This window comes from Conger conger, chromosome 1 (assembly GCF_963514075.1).
Source record: "Conger conger chromosome 1, fConCon1.1, whole genome shotgun sequence".
NCBI classification, from domain to species: domain Eukaryota; kingdom Metazoa; phylum Chordata; class Actinopteri; order Anguilliformes; family Congridae; genus Conger; species Conger conger.
The window spans coordinates 74,402,770-74,424,461 of NC_083760.1; the positions used below are offsets into that span (position 1 = coordinate 74,402,770).

At 39.6% G+C, this 21,692-nt stretch overlaps 1 protein-coding gene across 4 annotated transcripts in view; it reads left to right on the forward strand.

The window, feature by feature from the left end:
- The first annotated feature begins 1,280 nt into the window (after positions 1 to 1,280).
- Positions 1,281 to 21,692, forward strand: part of LOC133122729 (transcriptional repressor p66-beta-like) — a 38,357-nt gene continuing 17,945 nt past the window's right edge. For 3 of the 4 annotated variants that reach the window (XM_061232873.1, XM_061232889.1, XM_061232894.1), the window contains exons 1-2: positions 1,281 to 1,422; positions 5,625 to 5,713. In XM_061232873.1, coding sequence (XP_061088857.1) covers positions 5,697 to 5,713 — 17 coding nt within the window. In that variant the 5' untranslated portion in view covers positions 1,281 to 1,422; positions 5,625 to 5,696. The remainder of the gene's footprint in view (positions 1,423 to 5,624; positions 5,714 to 21,692) is intronic. The other variant, XM_061232881.1, reaches the window with a different exon arrangement.

Sequence of the window (21,692 nt, forward strand, 5' to 3'; positions counted from 1 at the left end):
TGTGCCGTTCCTGTCAGTTTAAGAGCACACATTGAGACTGGAGTCATTTGTCATCCCTTATCGCTCCATACACAGACACGGGACCGCTGTTTTGTCGAAACATGTCAAATAGATTCTATGTGCTACTATCCTAGACGACTGCAGTTATGTTAAGATTGTATGAATACCGAATGTTGATGTATCACTCCTGAGAGCAACAAAACAAAAGACTTGGTAAGCACTTATGCTTGGAAAACTATCATCACAACGTGGCAGTGAGGAGTCGAGATTTCCAACATAGCCGGTTAAATATCTACCAGTTACAAAGTTTGTCCAAATACAGGCTATATGATAGCCCTTTCATATCCTAACTTCTATTGCACACCGTTGCAAAGTATTGAAATAGGTCAGTGAAATATCCATGCAATATAGTAATGGGCTACAGTATGTATATAGTAGGCTATAGGCTTTATTGCCGCCGGGCTCACTTATGCTTACCATAAACGGACAGGAACCCATGACAGCTACAGTGTCACGGTCGGAAAATTAACAGTTTAGATGTTCGAGATCGTTCGTACGTCACATTAAAAAAAACAATCTAAAAGTATTACATTGTTTTGTCTACATCATACGAGATTAATGACCGGAGAAATTACCATATTAAAAACGGCAATAAACAAAGAACGCGTCGTTCTGGTTAGGTTGTCATTATGCAATATCCTAAAGTAACTACGTTTAATCCCGGTGCGGTCTTAAATCGTATTTTAAGACATTTTAATAGAATCACATATTTCGTAGCCCCTTTTAAGATTTTAAATTGGTTTATTAAATTTATATTTATAAGCTCAGTAATTTCGTTGTATCAACCATGAGTGTCCTCACTGTTAATAAGTGGTTTATGTTGCCTACGCATTCGGAACATTTCAAAAAGTAAAACGACCATCTGCAGGCGGTTGAAGGGGGTACAATTTTAGGAATCGGTATACAGTCCGTTTTGGGATGTTAACAATGGGGGAGAGGTGAGAAAGCAGTTTTCTCAGCAGAAAGGCATTGTTCTTATGGAGTCCAATCAATGGACCGTATGGAAAGAGGTGGAGATATAATATGGCTGGCCACAATTTATCTGTCATGGCAAGCTTGCGCTGCCGACACGACGGGCATAACAACCCATTTAGTTCCCATCATTTCGCTGCTTCTTGTCCCCTCCCCTCCAGACACAGACAACAACACACACCTTAATAGGGGCGCGTCTCCGACATAGCCGCCGACCAATAACCCGTCTGTCTGGGCAGAGACCAAGGGGGATGAGCACTTGTCGAGGCCCAATCAGCGTTTTGTGTTGCCTACCGGTGCCGGGGACTGGTCGCGAGGAGCTGCTGCAGCGCTTCAGGATCGGAAAGCGAACCCGGAGCCAGTGGAACCTGCAGGGTAAAGGCGAATCAGGTAAGTCCGAGGATTTAGCTTCGGCCTAGTCGGAGAACAGTCCGATTGTCAAAATATTTGCATGTCTGTGAATTCGGTGTGATGTGATCGCGTCTTGTATTGATTTGTGAATATGCAGAGCGATTATATGCGGTTAGAGAAATGGTGCACATATACACAATTGTTATCCAGTTACAGAGCTAGCTAGCTACATCCCAAAGTGAACAAATTGGAAAAATATTCTCTGTCTTGTAAATAGGTACATCTTTTTAGAATACAGACACTGTGATGCCGCTTTGGTTGCAATGGAAATGACCACACTTTTGGAGACATTCAAGGGTTGAAATCCGTTTCATTGTTTCATCTCGCGTCTCTAGGGGTTAACCCAGATTGGTTGAGGAAGCGCTGCGTCTTCCCGGCTGCGTGAGCACTATAACGGTGTAGTGAACACAATGCAAATCCAAATCGCACACATGCATTCTACCAGGCGGCACATTTCTGTAAACTAAGACTAACGTGACAGAGGTCGCTGGAGTGTGTGTTCTTGAGGTGTGCTAAGAGTATAAGGGGCACAAGAGTCGCGTGCCGTGGAGATGGTTGTACAATTATATATTTTTTTAAAGTGCATCAGCCATTTACGTAAGTGAAAACGTGTTCTCTCACGCTCTCAAGTTGTTTCATATGCATGCAAATGGCTACCCTGGACTCGGTGTACTTAAAGACTGCAATTAAGTGGAACATGAATGCACGAGCGCTTTGGAACCAACAGGCAGCTGCGAATTAAAATGACTATAGCAAGGAAGCGAACAGTAGATCAATAATATGCCATCCATTATCTCGATGCAGCAAACAATAGATGGAAGTATATTGGGACGGGGCACAGCTACCTACTGAACCTCCGCGCGAGGACCGTCTCGCAATGGTGGCATTTTGCAGCATGTGTTAAGAGAGGTCAGTTATTCCGAAATGCAGATGATGACAGTTCCACAGATATGTAAGCTGCACATAACATTTTACCAAACTTTGTATTGACCTGTAATTTAATAGACGTTAAATGAGTTGACACCCACTGAACAGAACTATGGTCTGAAAGGGATAGTTTTAGTTGTGACAGTGTAACTTGAGCATCTTGCAGGACTATTATTTCAAGCTGGTATTAACTATGTCTGTTAATTTAGACTATCATTGACAAGTTGAAATGTGGCATAACTGGATGAGTGCTTCGGAGACTAAAAATTATAGACTGTTTCACATAGTCAAATGATTCCTGCCTCTTTCTGGAATATCACATTTCAGACAGGGGTGCAGGTTTCTGCTGGGAACTATTCCTCGGCAGGGAAATCCACTTGAAGCACTTCAAGTCATTAGTTGTGAATACAGATGGCCATTCCTTAATTTCCTTTTTTATCTTTTTCATCAATTGATTATTTTGTTGTTGTTAATAGTAAAATGGAATGAGCTGTATCAAATCAGGATTTTCGTTTATTTAGGTGTTGTTGGCTTTGAATATACACACATAGATTCATATATGCCAACATGGCCTGTAGCACATCATACTGTAGGTGCATATGAAGATTTAAAGAGAAAAACAATTGCACCTTACCCACATGCATAAAAACAGAAATCAAATCGCTGCAAGATGTTGTCAAAATGCAAATCCTTTAACAAAAAACATACTGTCATTCTAGTGTTGTGGTTTTCACATTTGTGGCTCCAAGATGGACTGGCAGTTTTCCAGCTGTCTCCCCATGGTCTACTGTGCTCCCCTGGGTCTCACACAGTGGTGATGGTGTTGGGTTTTTGGGAGATTGTGGAAGCACTGTTGGTTGGCTCCTCTTAGGAAACCACATTTGACCACCAGATACGATGTCAAGAAAACAAACAGCCAGTGGAATGCATGTGCTTGTAAAAAACACATTTATGTTACTCATATGGTAGCAGGTCAAACGTGACTGGAATAACAAGAACATAATATAGCGCAGCAATGAGGCCAAAAAAAAAAAAAAAAAAACTTACTCATATTCGTTCCAAAGTTTTCAAAACTCTCAAAAGTGTACTGGGGCAGCGAAATGTAGAGGAGGTTATGTTTTTCCAACATTGTATACTGCCTGGTTAGCTTTGTATAAGATGAGTTACTCTCTGACATCCACATAAACTGGTGTGGTATTCTGCAAGGTTACTGGGAATTTTGTGCATGATGTCTGTTTACAGGATTCACCATCGGCTGTTCTGCTATGTATGAGAACAGACCATCATAGTCTCTAAAATCTGCTTAAATCTTAAGTGTGTATTTTGTCTATTCTCAGTTCCTCTCTTCCTGTACTCTCTGAATCTGTCATTTCTGTTAAGCACCTGAGGATCCTGGGCAATGAATGAAATTAGTTCTAGTGTCCACCCTTCTGTGCGGTTGACACACTTGTACCTGTGCGCCATCTTATCTGATGACTATTAATCATTTAACCAGAATCAAATGGGAATGTTAAGTGATGTTTAGTAGGTAATGTGAGAAATTTAGAAGTATTGGTGGCGTTTTACTATGGGCGGATTCCACTAGTGAAAGCAAAGCTTCATGCTTCTCAGCGATGTATGGCTGGGCTTAGCAGTACACATGCATTCATGAAAATTACGTCTGAATTTCATATACCAGGGATCTCAAACTGAAATCCTTTGATGTAGAAGTTAGATATTAATTTTATGATAATTATGCCAAGGTGTCAAATTAATTTCAGGCATTTTTCTCTGCACTTATTGATACAGACTTTATTGTAGATACTCCAAAGGACAATTGATAGTTTTGGCAGCATCAGTCATGTAGACCTATATTTCCCCACACACTGAGTGTACAAACTCCACATGCATTGGAGCATTGTAGTAGCATTGTAGTAACATTTCTGTTCAGCAGCCAATGAGGGGAGAAAGAAGCCAATGGCCCGTGTAGTGGGGGTAAAGGGTGGTGCTTTGTATCAAAGTTAATAAAAGAATATTTTTTTGTAAAACAAAAATATGTTTCACAAAATAAGCATGTTTTACAAATGATAGTTCAAAATATAATGAAAATGTCAGCTGGTTTTGATTATGAATCAATTTCTGATATTCCATAAATATTTTTTTCATTATTCATTTCATGTAGACTTTTGCGAGTTCAATCACCGGGTATCACAGATTGTCTTGCAACCTGTCCTGATGGTCTCCTGTCTATTCTCCACTCTTAATGACCACAGCAGTCCACCCCAGGGATTAGAAGATAAATGCATTACCACATAGTAATCTGAATTCAGATCGAGAGCTTTGCTTCAAATGTGAGAGATTCATGCTTCACGAGTGAACTCTTTGTGAACTGTTTAATTTTCAGGAAACGATGCAATTAAAAGGCATTTTTAACGCTGTTAATGGAATCCATTGATGTTAAACATCTAAGTAGAAAGTAATGGTAATTTATTTTATAACTGAAACAAATGAAATGGAAACAATTTTTACTCCTATTACTCATTCAGGTGTGCTTAAATTATATTGTACTTCATGGCTTATTTTTACTGTTAATTCTGTCACCTTCACTGGTAGGTTTAACAGTCTGCGATTAAGGATAATCAAATTCAGATGCAGTAAAATCCAAACAATTCATAATTGTCTCACTGTATATGAAATGTACACTCTCAGAGCACTTTATTAGGAACAACTCTCCACCTGCTTATTCATGTGATTATCTAATCAGCTAATCGTCTGGCTGCAGTGCAATGCAAAACAAGCATGCAGATGTGGCCACCGGGGATCGAACCTGACCTTGTGGGTCTCAGTCATGTACCTTAGCCATTACGCTAAAGGCCGCCATAATGATTGTTGGTGCCAGACAGGCTGGTTTGAGTATTTCTGTAACTGCTGATCTCCTGGGACAGAACAGTCTGTTGGAGTTTACTCAGAATGGTGCCAAAAACAAAAACCGTCCAGTGAGCAGCAGTTCTGCGGGCAGAAACGAGTTGTTAATGAGAGAGGTCAGAGGAATAGGGCCAGACTGGTCAAAGCTAACAGGAAGGTGACAGTAACACAAATAACCATGCATTACAACAGTGGTATGCAGAAGAGCATCTCTGAACAAACAATGCATCAAACGTCTTAAGAGGATATGCCACAGCAGCAGAAGATGTAATAAGTCAAAAAAATAGGTCTAGTAAATAACAATATACATAGTTGCATTGTGCATTACCATGTTTCTGTGTCCCTTACAGATGGAGAGAAGTCATTATCAGACTGTGCCAATGAATTGACTCGCATTGCAGTTTTATCACTTTTGGACCGTGATGTGTAGTTTGAAATGGTATGTCAATTACAAGGTGTGCCTGCAGTCCGTGTAAACGAAAAGCTATAATAATGAAGACTGAGTTTAGAATGGTGTACAATATAGCGTGCCATATTTAAAAGAGAAATGACTTTATGTTTGGATGTCTTACAGTAAGAGTATTTTAACAGCTGATTTTCTAAAACCTGATTTCAGTCTTTAGCATGTTTAATCCACGTGTTTAAGATTGATCCAGCAGTGCTTTTTGAAAGAACTGAGCAAAGTGTATTTAATCTAGTAGGAGGTGTATTTTGGTATGCTCACCATGTTTGCACCTGAATTTGGAATCTGTGTTTCAAAGCATTACAAAAGGCTTGTTAAAACACCACAATATAACAATGGGCTGCAGTCTTCTCTGCAGCAGCTCTGTGAAGTTTAATTATGGAAGCAGCTCAGCCGTTCGTTTGAGAAGAATCAGCCAGCTCAACGCGGGACAACCTTGCTGATGTCCACAGAGCCTCATGCAGAGCACAGGTCCGCAGGCCTCTAATTGGCTGAAAGGGATGTGGATGTACCCATAAATGCCTGTGGAGGTGTCCAGTAGCTCAGGTTGACCCAGAAGCAGTGGTGCGGTCAGCAGAAAGTGGGGGAAGCAGGTGGCACATGAAGACGAATGGCCTGAAAGTGTCTGATCAGAAGGAAGGCAAGGACGCTGTTCCTGGAGAGAGGGGGGGTGTCTAAGTGGAGCAGTATCGTAGTTTATCCATGCTCTTTGCTGTTTTCAGACCACCTAAGAAACTTTTAGCTTCTTATGGGGAAAAGTGTCCAGCCGTTTACACGCCTCCTGATCTTGATGTTAAATCCTTTCCATCTCCAGTGTACTCCTGTTTTGACAGAGATTTACATACACGAACATGTTTTACATACAATAAACCCTTTATACAGATGGACACTCACCTCGGCAATTCATGTTGAGTGCCTTTAGGATTGGAACTACAGCTGCATATGATTTCAACCCAAGACCTTCTGGTCAAAATACCTTTTTAAAAATACAGTACTTATCAGTTAATGCATGCCACACTGACAAATCTGTGTAACTACATCCAACAGCATTCATGACTGAGGGGAGCCTGCTTCTGCTAGTTACCAGAATCCATGCCATTACTTAATTAAGGTTGATTGTAAGCTATTATCACACTGAGCACACATTACATTTCAGTTGGCTTATTTACAGCGCTATTTATTTTTTACTTTACATTACATTATTGGCATTTGGCAGACGCTCTTATCCAGAGCGACGTACAGTTGATTAGACTAAGCAGGAGACAATCCTCCCCTGGAGCAATGCACGGTTAAGGGCCTTGCTCAAGGGCCCAATGGCTGTGTGGATCTTATTGTGGCTACACCGGGATTAGAACCACCAAACTTTCTTATCCCAGTTATTTACCTTAACCACTGCGCTACAGGCCGCTGTATATGTCAGATATTCTTCAGTTCTCCAACTTTGCGGACTCAGCTGCATTTGTAGGCTCGCCCTATCTCTGTGTGTCCCCTGTCTGCTCAGGATGTCACAGACTACTGCTCGTGTCCTGTAATATGTGTGCAGCCAACCAGTACGTTCCACTGCTGTAGACTTCCCTCTGAGTTTTGCAGCCATTGCACCAGAGAACATCCTTACATCCTTCACAGCAGTGCAAGCATACCAGAGGCATTGCTTTTCCATAGTGATTTGGGCAATAGACTGCGATACTCTGTTTTTCTCAGGGTAAAGAAGTGGTCAATTATATATCGCCAGTGGGAATCCTGGTCACAGTTATCAATGGTTTTCTATTCAAAACCATGAGATGCATTGCTGCACCAAAAAGCGGTGGTATCTGGGTACAAGTAAACAAAAGTTTTTCAGAATGCAGCTACATATTAAATTAGGCAAACAGCCCAATCAATTTCAGTGTGGTTGCCATTGTACCAAGAAATGGTCACTTCCAGTAGATTAACTATATTGCTTCCAGTGTCAATTGCAACCTGAAAGCAGTTGGCCTCTATGCAAGAATGTAGATATAGCGGACAGAATTAAAGGATTTTTGTAGTGTAAGCATTTCATTATTCCACATTTAATATTTGGCAATCTTTTTGTGCATCTGGCCATATATTGTTGCCTATTATTTAGCATATCCCCCATTTCTTCAAGCCCATTTGTTTTCTCTATAGTCAGAATGTATCTCGGGATGGTGTTCCTTCTGTTCCAGTGGTTGGGTTGAAATTGCTTCATTCGTTTATTCAATTGAGCATGGATTGTACAGGATGATAACCATTGGAATGAAATGACCATATATTCTTAAAAAAAAAGAAAGAAAAAATGTTTTTGGTGTTTTTAATGCAAGTCGAATTTGCACTGGTAAGTGGAATTTTACTTAATACTTGTTTATTTATGTGACATTTTCATATCTGTCATGACTTTTGTGATGACATTAATAATGAGAAATGTTTTTGAGGTTGTGGCTATACATCTTTCTAATATATTTAACCATGGTGTTGCCTATTTTCAGGTTCTAGGAGATTTATTTTGGTTATATGATTTGTGAGTAGATTTTAAATTAACAGAATCAAAGGGCATTCTAAAGTATTAATTATAGCTCTTGAAATGTCCTTGTCTATTTTTTAAGCACCTTTCTTGGTTTTATGTGGTGTGAATATGCAGTATTGAAAAGGAATACTTCACGATCAGTATTGAACGGTGACATGCAGTTGAGGTAAAATAATTTACCTTGGTTTATTTTTCTGCATTTAAGCCTAATGTGTTTGTATGCAATAATTAGCAGGCTTATAGTTGATCTGCCCAACCTGAAAATAGATGATTTTCATTTTGTTAAGTTTCAAAACTGTTTTAGGATTTCTCAGGTTGGGAAAATGTGATCCAGTCAGGTGTCTATTAAGCCAGCTAAATATGCAGTGGTAGTTCTGAAGGTGCTTCTATAATTTTTTTGTTTTTACTGTTCAGTATGTCACTGTTTCTGATATTCTGTTTTGTATTTGGCCTTGTTGAAATGAGCAGTAGCCATGTAATGTGTGCTTTAGTAGATCCTCTTTAGTATTTATTGCCATCTAGTGGTGTGACTAAGGTACTTTCATGAATTTGGGGGAGCTACTTAAGCGTGTGATTCTTCTACTGCTGTTTAGTCACAGTGCAAAAGCTAGTTTTTGCTGGCGTTTGATCTTTGTGTACTGGAGTTTTTACTTGAGACATTTCATTGGAGGTTTGGGGTTACCTAAGGAACTGGCTGTCTGATCAGCGGCTCAGCCTGTCACCATGGCTTTGAATATTGCATTAGCCTCATGATCATATGTCCCACTTTAGCCATTGAAGATGCAGCTTTGAGTCATCAGAGAGTGGGCAGGTGTTGGCATTGAATCACATCACATACGGAATACATGACCACAGTGACAGCTACTGTCTTATCACCATGCTTTTGTCATTTGGTAAGTATCAGAAATGAAGTTGGCCAAGTCAGAATTCTGAAGTAAAAGCTCAAAGTTGTTCCTCAAGGGGATGGTAAATGATATGTAGTATTCCCACTTGGCCAGAGTCATGGTGAAATTCAAGGTTTGCATCAAGCAAGGTTTGGGATCAGTAATGCCACGTCACCTCTTACCTGTATTTCCCATGGTGCAAGGTGTGTGATTAGTCACTTGACCAATTTTAGGATTAGTGTATGCTCTGCGCAGTCTTGGATGAGAATGTTCTGGAACTGCATATAGCATGTTGGACTGTGATTTGGGCTCTTCCCCTGGAACCTCAAGGCAGATTAGGTTCCTTCACAGCTCAGTGTTTGAATGACCGCTACCATCTCTCTGCCCCTCTTACACTTATGGCTCAAACCCCTCATTTTCTTTTGGTGAAGCTCGCTCACTGTGGTGTTTTACTGTGCTTTTATAAGTGACTTGTCCCACAAAGGAAGCTGTGTCTTCTTATCTGTCCTCTCTGTCACATGCCTGCATGTTGGCGGATCCTTTGTGCTCTACAGCATAGTACAACCAGGTTGACCCACTGATGTCCTCTGGAGGGGCTGCATGCCCTGTGGATTTATGAGGTTATAGGGCAAGCATGTGCTTGTGTGTGTTTATGCAGAAATGTCATGTAAAATCCCATAAGAAATGTAACTGGCACATTCTGTATCATTTTCATTTGCAGTGTGCCATTCTCTGCAGATTATAGTTGAGATGCTGATTCCAACCCCCCCCCCCCCCCCCCTTCCAAATACAACAAAAATCTCTGCTACCTCAGCTTCACCAGATGGTTCAAGTTTCAGTTTTTTCCCCTCTCCTTCTTTTCTCTAAACAACGTATGCCCCACCCTGAGGTCTGTAGCTCCAGAGCGAGCTGTTTTGTAATGGTGCCAGGTTCAGATTTAGCTAAATTCCTATAAGCAGTTTTTTTTCTCTTTTTCTTTCCTTGGGAGTACAGGGGTTTCTTTTACCTCCCACCCTGCTGCTTTGCCCCCTCCTTTCCCCTTTCTTTTGCCTTTCTGTCTTTTTTTTTTTTTTTTTTTTTTTTCCTGTGTGCGTCCTGACCACTAACGGTTACATATTAAGAGATAATTCCATATCCTGAGGTTACAAACCGGCTCAGACTGGCTTGCTCATTTTGACTGCGCTGGGCACCCTGGGTAAGAAATAACGAAAGAATGGCGACTCCTATACTCTTAAAGAAACAGGAACCTAATCGCAGGAAGGGTGACATCAAGTCTGCCTTCCGTGACTGAGCTGCTGTAACAGTGGCGTGCATGAGTAATTTTAATCTTAGTGGAATCTAGCATGGGAATGCAGCACGTTTGATTAACGTTTCAGAATGCAAGCCTGCAGCTGCTGTAGCAGGGCGCATGTGTCCTAAGATGGCTTTCTATGAAATAGATTACATTACCCCCTCTCCCAAACCCCAAAAATTCGAATCCTACTGTAACTCCCTCCATATGCATGTGATTGGTTCCTCTGTGTAATCGGAAGCAGATCTTGAAGAATAATGAGGCTTGAGCGGGTTTGCAGAAGCTGAGGGTTGCTGAATGGCTACCAGCGTTGTCTTTTATTCGTAGACAAGCCTCGTATGTATTTGTATGGTTTTTCCTTCGTATCCTTTCAGTCATGTGTGCCCTTTTCAGATGTGTCAGACTAGCGTCAATTAACAGCTCTAATCATATTCCAACCATTTATGAATATTTTACAGAAATAGTTCTTCATTTGTTTTACACTCTAGTAAATGTTAATAATGTTTTATATATATGTGAACAGTGCAGTCCATACGTATTTGGAAAGTAACAGTTATTTTATTTTGAAAAAATGTTGTGTTCTTGAGCACATTAGATTTGACAGATTTTACTGTAAATGAAACAACATGTGGTTGAAGTGCAGACTGTCAGCTTTAATTTGTGTGTATTTATATTCATCTCGGGTGATCTGTGTCAGAATTACAGCACTTTTTCTATACCCCCCCCCATTTTAGGGGGCCAAAAGTAATTGGACAAATTCAAATCAGATTTTGGACTTGGTTGCAGCTTGCATTCAGTGACAGTGAAGTCTGCATCCCATAGACAGTGTCATCCCTGGTGATGCTTTGCCAGGCCTGTACTTCAGCCGTCATCATTTATGTGTTTGTTTTTGGGGCTTCAATCTTGTGTTCAGCAAATGAAACGCATGTTCAGTTGGGTTCAGGTCAGGTGATTGAAGTGTTGACCTCATTCCACTTCATAGGGCAGCCTGTAGTGTAGTGGTTAAGGTAAATGACTGGGACAGGCAAGGTCGGGGGTTCGAATCCCAGTGTAGCCACAATAAGATCCGCACAGCCGTACAGCCCTTAACCCTGCATTGCTCCAGGGGAGGATTGTCTCCTGCTTAGTCTAATCAACTGTGTGTCACTCTGGATAAGAGCGTCTGCCAAATGCCATTAATGTAATGTAATGTCATAGGCCTGGTAAACTCCTTGGTTGCTTCAGCAGTAGTTTTGGGGGGGGTTGTCCTGCTGCAAAGTGAAGTGCCATCCAATGAGCTTTGAGGCATTCGGTTGGTTCTGACCTGACAATATTTCTGTACATGTCAGAACTAATCCTGCTGCCATTGTCAGCAGTCACATCATCAATAAGGACAAGTGACCCAGTTCTAGTGGCAGCTATGCATGCCCAAGCCATACAGTAATACTACCTCCACTGTGTTTCACAGGTAACGTGGTATGCTTTTAGTCATGGGCAGGTCATTTCCACACTTTCCTCATCCCGTCACTTTGTTATGGGCTAATACTTGTGCGATCTGGCATAAGACATTGTTCCAGAACTAAAGTTTTTATATACTTTTTTTATTTTTTAAGCAAACTCTAAACTGGCCATTCTGAACTTGTGGTGAACCCTGGGAGGTTATGCTTGCGTAGTCTTTATGGCAGTTTTTTCCCCTATATCAATGCGTACATCAATTGTTCTTGATCCGTTTTGACAGTTGAAAAGGTTTTTTGTTTTTTTCACAATTGAAAGTACTCTTCGTTATCCAGAAGAGTGGTCTACTAGGTTGTTTGCTCTTGCAGTGCTTGCCAGTGAGTTCATTACATTACATTACATTAGTGGCCTTTGGCAGACGCTCTTATCCAGAGTGACGTACAGTTGATTAGACTAAGCAGGAGACAATCCTCCCCTGGAGCAATGCAGGGTTAAGGGCCTTGCTCAAGGGCCCAACGGCTGCGCGGATCTTATTGTGGCTACACCGGGGATCGAACCGCTGACCTTGCGGGTCCCAGTCATACACCTTAACCACTACGGTACAGGCTGCACTGATAAGAAGTTCATGCTTCTTATCAGTGTACCAAACCATTTGTTTTGACACATCCAATGTTTTGGCTATGTCACTGACCAATTTATTTGGATTTGTCAGCCTTATGATGGCCTGCTTTTCTGGCATTGACACTCCCTCAGTCATCAAGTTGAGAGACAACAGAAACAGACTCCAAATGGCACACCTCGAATCAACATTAGACCGTTTTGTTAGCTTAATTCTTGCGCATGAATGAATGATGCAGTGACACACAGCTGGCCAAGAAATGGGCGAGAACCAAATGTCCAATTACTTTTGGTCCCTTAAAATGTGGCGACTATGCATAAAAATGGCTGCATTTCCTACATGGATCACCCAATATGGATCTGCCACAAATTTGAGCTGACAATTTGCAATTAGCACCTCATATTCGCTGTTTAATTTCAGATCTAATGTGGAGTACAGAGCCATATTTATTTATTAAAGTTTACTGTGCTTCTAGTTCCTTCATCCTGATTCACTCCCCCTCTAGTTTGGTGAGGTCTAGACCAGAACCAATAAAATACTACTCTCACTGGATCCAGTGCATGCATCCTGTTGCCATAATTTTGCCTGCTTTTGTTTAGTTTGACGTTGGAAGCTCTATCAAAGCCTTTTGCTTAAGCTTGTTATTGTTAATGAGTCTGACTGAGGGGACAAGCAGGATGCAAACTTGACCATGTCTGCCTCAACCACAAAATGTACGTGTTTGCTCACCTGATTTCAGGGGGACATTACTGCTCAGATAGGACTTTGATGTTGGTCCCTTGAAGATTTCTTCCTTATTAATTATTTCTGGTCTGTTTGGAAATAAAAAAGCTGCCCCTGCAAATTAGCCAATGTCTGTGGTGATTAATTCAAAAGAACAGAAAATAAAAAATCAAATCCAGAATAAATTGCTTTGGCCTGGACTGAAGCCTGTAGTTTCCTGTGATGGATCGATATGAAATGACTTTGTGTTACGTTCATGTTTATGAAGCTGAAACCTTCCTTGTAATAGACTAAAGCTGCAGGGCAGTGTTTGAGAGTGACATAACCGGACCCATCCATAACAGCCTGATGTGGACCGTCATACGAGGCTGATGGTAAAATCCTGTATTGTACTCTTTCATCTCTTGTTGTTCTACAATTTGACCCCCTGCATCTCCCTTGCCCCTCCTCAACACCACCCATCTTCCCTTAGGCAGTGGTAGAAATGAAATTGATTAGTTGCGCCGTTTAAAAATAGAGGGACCAGTTGCTATGGCAACCCCCCACAATGAGTTGTTGCCTTGTTTAATGAAGACCTGGGCTTAAGTATTGTAGTTTAGAGCAAGCAGGAGGGACTGTTACTGGACATGGGTTTTATACTTGTGCCTTTGTTATATGTGGGATGTTTGCACATTGTGTGTGTGTGTGTGTGTGTGTGTGGAGGGAGAGTTTGTAGGGTCATTTGTGAATGCGCTCAGGGTTGTTCGTGGCTGGAAATGTGAGTCTAATTTTGTTTATCAGTCACACAAATTTGAATACTTAGGCTAATGTCTTCAGAACTAGTAATGAAAACCTCCTCTGGATTTGTACCTACAGTAAACCTTGGTGCCCTCAGCTCACATGTGGCCCAAGCTGACCAATTGCAGCTCTGTTGCTATGGGTCCTGCCCTTTAATTAGTCTGATTTTGTATCAGGAACTAGCACTATGCAAATCATGTTCCCATTCACCCCCTGTAATATATGGCTGGGGTGCTGGTGTGTGGGTTGAACATGATGTAACTGTACCTACTGGCACATTATCCATCCTCTTAGCTGTTGCCCTCATGCCTAGACCTCCCATTTACTCTTATTGGGTTTCCATGCTCCCTGACAATATTATGATCTGCTTTAGGCCAGCACTAACCAGAAACACAGCCTGTGTTTTGCAGTACTTTTTTTTTCAAGTTGTAATTTAGTCTTCTTGCCCCCAAGACATTGATTTGCACTCTATGTGAGAAACATAATGAATGATTATTAAGCAATCATTCAATTTCTTTACTTTAGCAATTTGAATGGGCTCTCTCCTTATGACACCAGCTGTAAGAGTTTGATTAATTAATAGCTTACCTCTGACAGCAACTCATACACTCAAGATTTACATCCATATGGTTAGCTTTAGCTTTAATATTTAAGCAAATAGCTGCCTATACTATAGTACAGTATCTCCCTGGTTTTTATATATGACATACTTATGTACATGCATACATACATGCAGTACAGACATGCATACAAACTAATGTATACATCTTATCTATATTTCGCTCGTTGATAGAGATTCAAGAATCTGGTTATTTGGTTCTATAGCAGTTGCCCAAGTGTGTAGGCAAATTGTAAATACTTAAATGCTGTAGCTTTAAATGTGTATTTTAATGTTTTGAAGGATTTATGGATATAAATCATTATTTTTGATGCCATTAATGTAATTGGTCTGAAAAGATACCTTCCTTCCATGTTTCTATGTAATTGAGCGGTTGGATTAAAACAGGGTTGTTGAAATGATTGCAGTGAGGAAGTGTTTTTCAGTCGAAATGGCAGTTTGCAAGCACAATGTATTTGTTTCAGAGGGTTCCTAAGTTCTGTTTTATTATTTGCTTGATTTTAGATTTATTGGTTATGGGTATTCCTGATTATCATGTAAGATAAGACATATGTATTCATTATTCAGTACAACACAAAATGTTTATGAATACATATGTGAATACATATGTCTTATCTTACATGAGATGAACAGCCCCCCCCCCCCCCCCCCCCAAGAACCTTTATCTTGAAATAAAATGATTCAAATAAAAAATCAATAAAACTGCTAGTATATGTGTGGTCAATCTTTAACTGAAAAGCTAGGAGAAGGCAGATGTTAAGACTTTTACCATTTGAGTGCTTTGTGTGCATCTTAATATACAGTTTTATACTGTGCATCTTTTAAAATAGACATAATGACTTTTTTAAGATTTGCTGTATTATATATTAATCACTGGATTCTGTGTTAGTGTATGCAGTGTATCATAGGTACTGTAGGAACTGGGTTTTTCACCCTGTGATTGTAGGTTTAGCCTAATTTCCAGGTGTGGCACTGTACTGTAACTTGAATAGCTTCAGTAAAATGTCTAGTTGTATAACTGGATTCTACATGAAGGTAAACTGTGCGAGTTGCTCTGAGCAAGAGCGTCCACTAAATGCTGAAATGTAAACGAATTATGTAAATTGTATTACTTTTCTGCATCGTGATAACCATAGGGCCCTAGAACAGACCTAACCACACACAAACGCATAATGTAGCAAATTGCTGAATGCCTGCAGATCTAACTATATCTGAATATAATGGCTTCATCTTCCAGTATAGCTGCCCAGCCCTGGTGGGAGGGGCATGGGTTTTTTTCTTTGGATTATCTTCCTTGAACTATTTCAGATACCTTTCCAGATTTGAGGAGTGTGGTTTTATAACAGCTGGTCACACTGCTGGATTATGGCGCACCATAAATGCATTCTCACCGTCCTCAGTTGCACAGGCACAATGCTCATCACGTTTAGGTGGCTCAGTTCATCGTGGCTTAATGTATCCAGAGGAAAGGAAAGTTTTGGGCCAAAACTGCAGCTCCCAGGAACAAGGTTACTGACAGATTTGACAGCTTTGATCCTTTGGATGCAGGTTTCGTCCTGTTTTAATGCAGCCTGGTTATCAGTTCCCCTTTGCTCTCTGTGGCAGAATGTTGTTGTGTATGTCTGTAAAGGTAGTGCTTCTTTTTAATGTGTGATGTAACGGCTGATTTTGTACCTTGGAGCTGTGTGCCCAGACACAAAGTCAAATGTTTAAGCATAAATCCAATAAATGTAAGAATTCAGATGGTCTTTCAACTTCCTTTCTGTAGTATGGCTTATGGCAACTACCATTATGAGGAATTCATGACTGTGCCTAAGCTTGCTGTGCATCATGGGATGCCGGAGACCCCCTTGGATGCTTGCCTTGCTTGTTAGCTGCTGTTGTTTACTGTTCAACCACGACTGTGTTTTGTTGTTCCCAGTCACGGTACAAGATACCTACCGGTTTATTTTATCCCCGTAGAGCCGTGAAATGCACTGAAGCACACATGGACACTTTGTCTTGTTGTTGCATTGTCCTTTCTTGACTCATCACATTGTGATTCCTCTCTCCTCCCACGCACTACACTGTACATCTGCATCCGTCCAAGTTATGGACTGATCGAGTCATCTACCACAAAATACTGCCATATGCTCTCAGAATTCAGGTATTTTTAGAACACGTTGTATGTCTTTTAGCTTCAAGCAATTAACTGCATTTTCTACCATTTTTAATGTGGCAGAAACCTGGCAACATGTTCTTAGTATGTTTTTACATTAATTAGAAAATAGTGGACAATGGACATGCTCTATTATTATTATTTTTTATAAATGATCTATTTGATCATTTTCCCTGTGGCTGTTCTTAACCAAAATATCTACTTGTCTACTCATAACTGATATTGTCTCATCATAAAGTAGTAGATGCAATTCGTTTTTTGAATTTATTTCTCCAATTATCTATGTAAAAATGACAAGCAAAGACATGCTTGGCAGTTTGGCAGGAGTCATACAGTTTGAATATTCAAGCAGAAATATCACTGTCACACTGTGTAAGTCTCCCAAACCAAAACTTAAATTGAAAAAATTTTTTTATCATAGCTGGTTGTGTTGTCTTCTTTTTACACCAGACATATTTCAGCGTGGGTCTGTGGGTTTAGTCTGCAAGTTGAAGCGAGTTAGGTAATTGAGCAAAATGCAAAGTCATGCGGCGACTACTTTGGTGATGCAGTTGGCTACTGTGGACTACAATGTGGTGTAATTCCTTTTAAACCCTGAGAAAATTGCTTGTATGTGGAAGAGCCCTTGAGAGTCATGAAGCACACTCTGTATTGAACTTTGGTTGCATGTAATTTTTGCATCTTTTGAGGTGCAACCAAAGAGGGTCATTCTGTGAAAAATCAGCCAGAGGTGTGGGAGTTGACCGCTCCAATTTTGCTCAAACTTTGTGTAAATGTTCTTTATGCACTCAGTGGCCACTTTATTAGGTAGACCTGTTCACCAGCTTGTTAATGCAAATATTTAATCAGCCAATCATGTGGCAGCTACTAAATACATGAAAGCATCCAGACATGGTCGAGAGGTTCAGCTGTTTTTCAGACCAAATGTTAGAATGGGGAATAAATGTGATCTAAGGAACTTTAACCATGGAATGTTTGTTGGTACCAGACAGGGTGGTTTGAATATCTCAGAAACTGATGATCTCCTGGGATTTTCACACACAACAGTCTCTAACAGTTTGCAGAGAATGGTGCGAAAAACCAAAATCATTCAGTAAGCAGCAGTTCTGCAGTTTGTTGTTCAAGAGATATTGGCTCTCAAATAAGGGGCGGTACCAGAAAAGTAATTTGAGTGGAAATTGGGGTTTATGTCAGTTTTGGAGCACCATATCTTTGGCATTAAAGCAGGGGAAACCATGACAATGTGTAGCGATGACAGTGACACCATTTTCTGTCTACTTTCAGGTTATGGAATACTGCTCAGGAAAAAGTTATGCTCATTCATAAATGCTAAATCCTGCCACTTGGCAATTGCATGGCTTACTACAACAGCACCACTTCTAATACTAGTAAATATTTTGGTTAAAAACAGCCACAGGGAAAAATATTGATCAAATATTAATTTAAAAAATATACGAAGAAAATTACCATAAAGTGTTGCATATTCAACCAAGTAGTTGGTAATTGAATTGTGACTTCTATGTCTTGGCATGTTTTTATCATTTCAAAGAGAAGCTTAATTCACAATAGAACATAGGTTGATGGCTTCCTACATCAGCGTCACTTGGGGTACGGTATCCAAACTGGTAAAGAACAGCCACAAAAAAAATGAAGTCAAATGGATCATTTTGAATATACAATGCTAAAGTTGGGTCTGGGCAGAAAATAACCGAAATGTGTTAGAGGTTATGGTACACAACCATGTATAGTAAGTTTCCAATCAAAATAAAACTTTATGTTCTTCAAAAGGTATAATAGGCCTACTTATGTACAAAACATTGAGTTGATACTCCAATGCCTTTGCATGTTTTGATCAGTTCAAACAGTTTACAGGAACATTTATATAATTAATATAAAAAATGTGTTTAAATTATAGTCTTTGGTTTAAAACAATGATCAAAACATCTTTTAGCATAAAGATTTCTGTATTTGGTTATAGCATTTTTCAAACCCCAATTTTGACTCAAGAGTGACTTTTTGTCTCTGAGCCAATATCTCTACACCAACATGTCAAAATTAATATTTTGGATGTTCTTTATTGAATAAAATTTAAATGAATAAAATTGAATTGAACTGAATGTAATGTATAAAGAACATTTGCACAAGGTTTGAGCAAAATTGAGTGAGTGGTCAACTCTCACACCTCTGGTTGATTTTTCATGGGAGGACCCAACACATTTATTCAGTGGAGGTAGGTGCATATAAGTCATACCATAAAAGCCAATCTCTAATGGTGTTCTGGTCTGTAGCACAGAAGATGAGTGCCATTTTGACTCTCTTCAAAATGACACGTGCAGCTAATGTGGGTCAATGGAAACTTTTGGCTATTGGTTGTGATGATGCTGCTGCTCCTTTTGCCCTCAATCCCCTGTTGTGTAAAATGTGTGTTACCACGGTAGCCAAACAGTGAGTCAGACAGTGAGAAAGTGAGGGATATTATCTTTTAGCTATATGGTTTGCAGTTGGATTCGAAAACGAATGGTGGCAATATCAAGTCCATTTATGCAAATATGAGTAATAATTCAGGGTTCAGTGCCTGAGGGTTGTGACTACTGATCTATTATCATTATTCAATGTTTGCCTCTGTGACTAGTTAAAACATTGTTTCTGTGATCTTGTGTGTCTAGTTGATTGTGCTCCCTTCATGAATTGTTTATTTTATTGACCTTTGACCTGGTAGAGCAAGTTTAATTACAGTAAAACCTCAACAGACATGAACCTCGCCGTTACAGAATAACCAGTCAACAAACAGAGTATGAACCTGGAAGTAATCAGACTTTCCATTGATAATTGCTGTATTGGAAATATAGCTTTCCCTCTTTAACTGTGTGTTTGGTCAATCTTCAATCGGGGAGTTTGGAAGGGATAGTGACAAAAACAACATTTCCTTCTGTCAAATTATACAGGTTTTTAATGCTTTCATTTTAAGCACACAAAATAGGTAGCTTTTTTTTATAACGGTTGTCAAGTACAGACAGGTTATTGTATGCCATCTTTCGGTAAGCCACTTATAAAACATTTATGGTAAAATGTGATCCTGCTTAAGGCTTGTTTTATTATTGGTTATTAATTTAAAAAATGAAATGTTGATCTGTATAAAGCAATCGCAAATGCCTGTTACACCAGTTTAATTTTGACTTTGACTTTCAACCCCCCCATTCCCGAAGGGTTAATGTCTTGGAAGTTCTCATCTCAAAGTTTTTGAGTCTTGGACTCAAGCAAAATTATAGATGTCATAACAGCTCTATGCCATGTTAGTCAGGGAAGAAACTGGAGTAGACATTTTGTCTTATCCCTGCAGGGGGGTAATGTGAGATGGGCAGTGTATCCCCTTGTAATAGTGTTAATGTGGACCTCGCAGAGCACATATATGGGGTTAAAACGAGCTTCCACTGGAAATGTACCTCTTGCATGTCCATCTATGTTTGCCTCATTCTGTAAGTCCTCTTGTGCTGACCACCGTCATATATGTATACCAATCTGCCACAGCATTAAAACCTCCTGCTTAAACCATTCTTTTCATGATTATAAATCCTTAAACTATATGAGCTTGTCTATAAATACTTAATATTTCATTATATGATATGTGTGCTTATATAAGCAGATAATCATAAGGGAATGGCATTCAAGGGTAAAACTTTTACATGAAAATGGAAATCTTGTACGCTCATTGTTTTGTTATTTAAATATCTTTGTACGTACTGGTGTTCATGATGACGTCTATTTTAACAGATGTTCCAGGACCTGTAGAATTGTTCATATTTCAAATAAATAAAGACCACCTGCCATTTTTTAAAATGTATGGCATCTAATCTCACATCAGCTTCACCCTTCTTCCCTCCATTGGAATTCTTTCAATGAATTTATTTATTTTCAACTATAAATCTAAGATCTATTAAAAGCCATTTGTTTATAGCAGCATGAAGCTCGATCTACTGGCCTGTTCTCAAAATATTTCTGACATTTCTGCAAACGTTTGTCCTACTGAGTCAGCCTTTCTTTGAACACTTGCACACAAGGTAAAACTTTGAATGAACTTTAGGCATTACATGATATAAAAGTTTATTTTATATTACAGTTTGAGAAAAGGAAGCTTTGAAATGTGGTAGTTTTATTATTTGACTTGTCAGAAAATCAAATGTTCAACATGAATAAAATCATTAGGCACTTGTAATTATAGCATGGCATTTTATTTATATTGAAGTTTCTACATTAATTTTTTTGAATGCCCTTGGGCAGTAGTGAACCTAGTTTTGGGATTTAATGAAATATTATTTTTCACAGAGCCCAACTTTGCACACAACGGCACAAAATGTAGTTATGCACTGAGAAGATCATACTATGATCTGCAAACCATATTTCAAAAAGAATCTACTTCCAACAATATTCAGAATTTAATTAATACCTTTCATATATATTGGAAAGCATTTTAAAATCTGATGATTGAATGCCAATGATGTAGTACATATGAGTTACCCTGTCAAAAATAAGCATAACGCATATTTTTGTATATTGTGCAAAAAATGGTACATGGTAGTTACCCTGTCATAAAAGGAGTTCAATGTTGCGAAGCAAATGCAGACCATATTCATTGTTATCCAATAGTGATGTTTAAAATGTCAAATTAGTGTTGAATTGCAAATTTGGTTTCCTGTTGGCAAAGCATTGTTTTAAAGGGTTAGGTTCAGTAACTCATCCATAACTATACAGTCACTGCTATGCAATCCTGCAGATATGGGATTCCATGGCCTTCTCTGTCTCCCATGGGAAAAGCTTCTCATGGTGTAAAGTTCATGGAGTGAGATGGAGATGGAGATGCTGCTAGCCATACCATAACCGTTGGGTGGGGAGACTACTTGCCCCATGTGACCCTAGAACAAGCTCTGGATT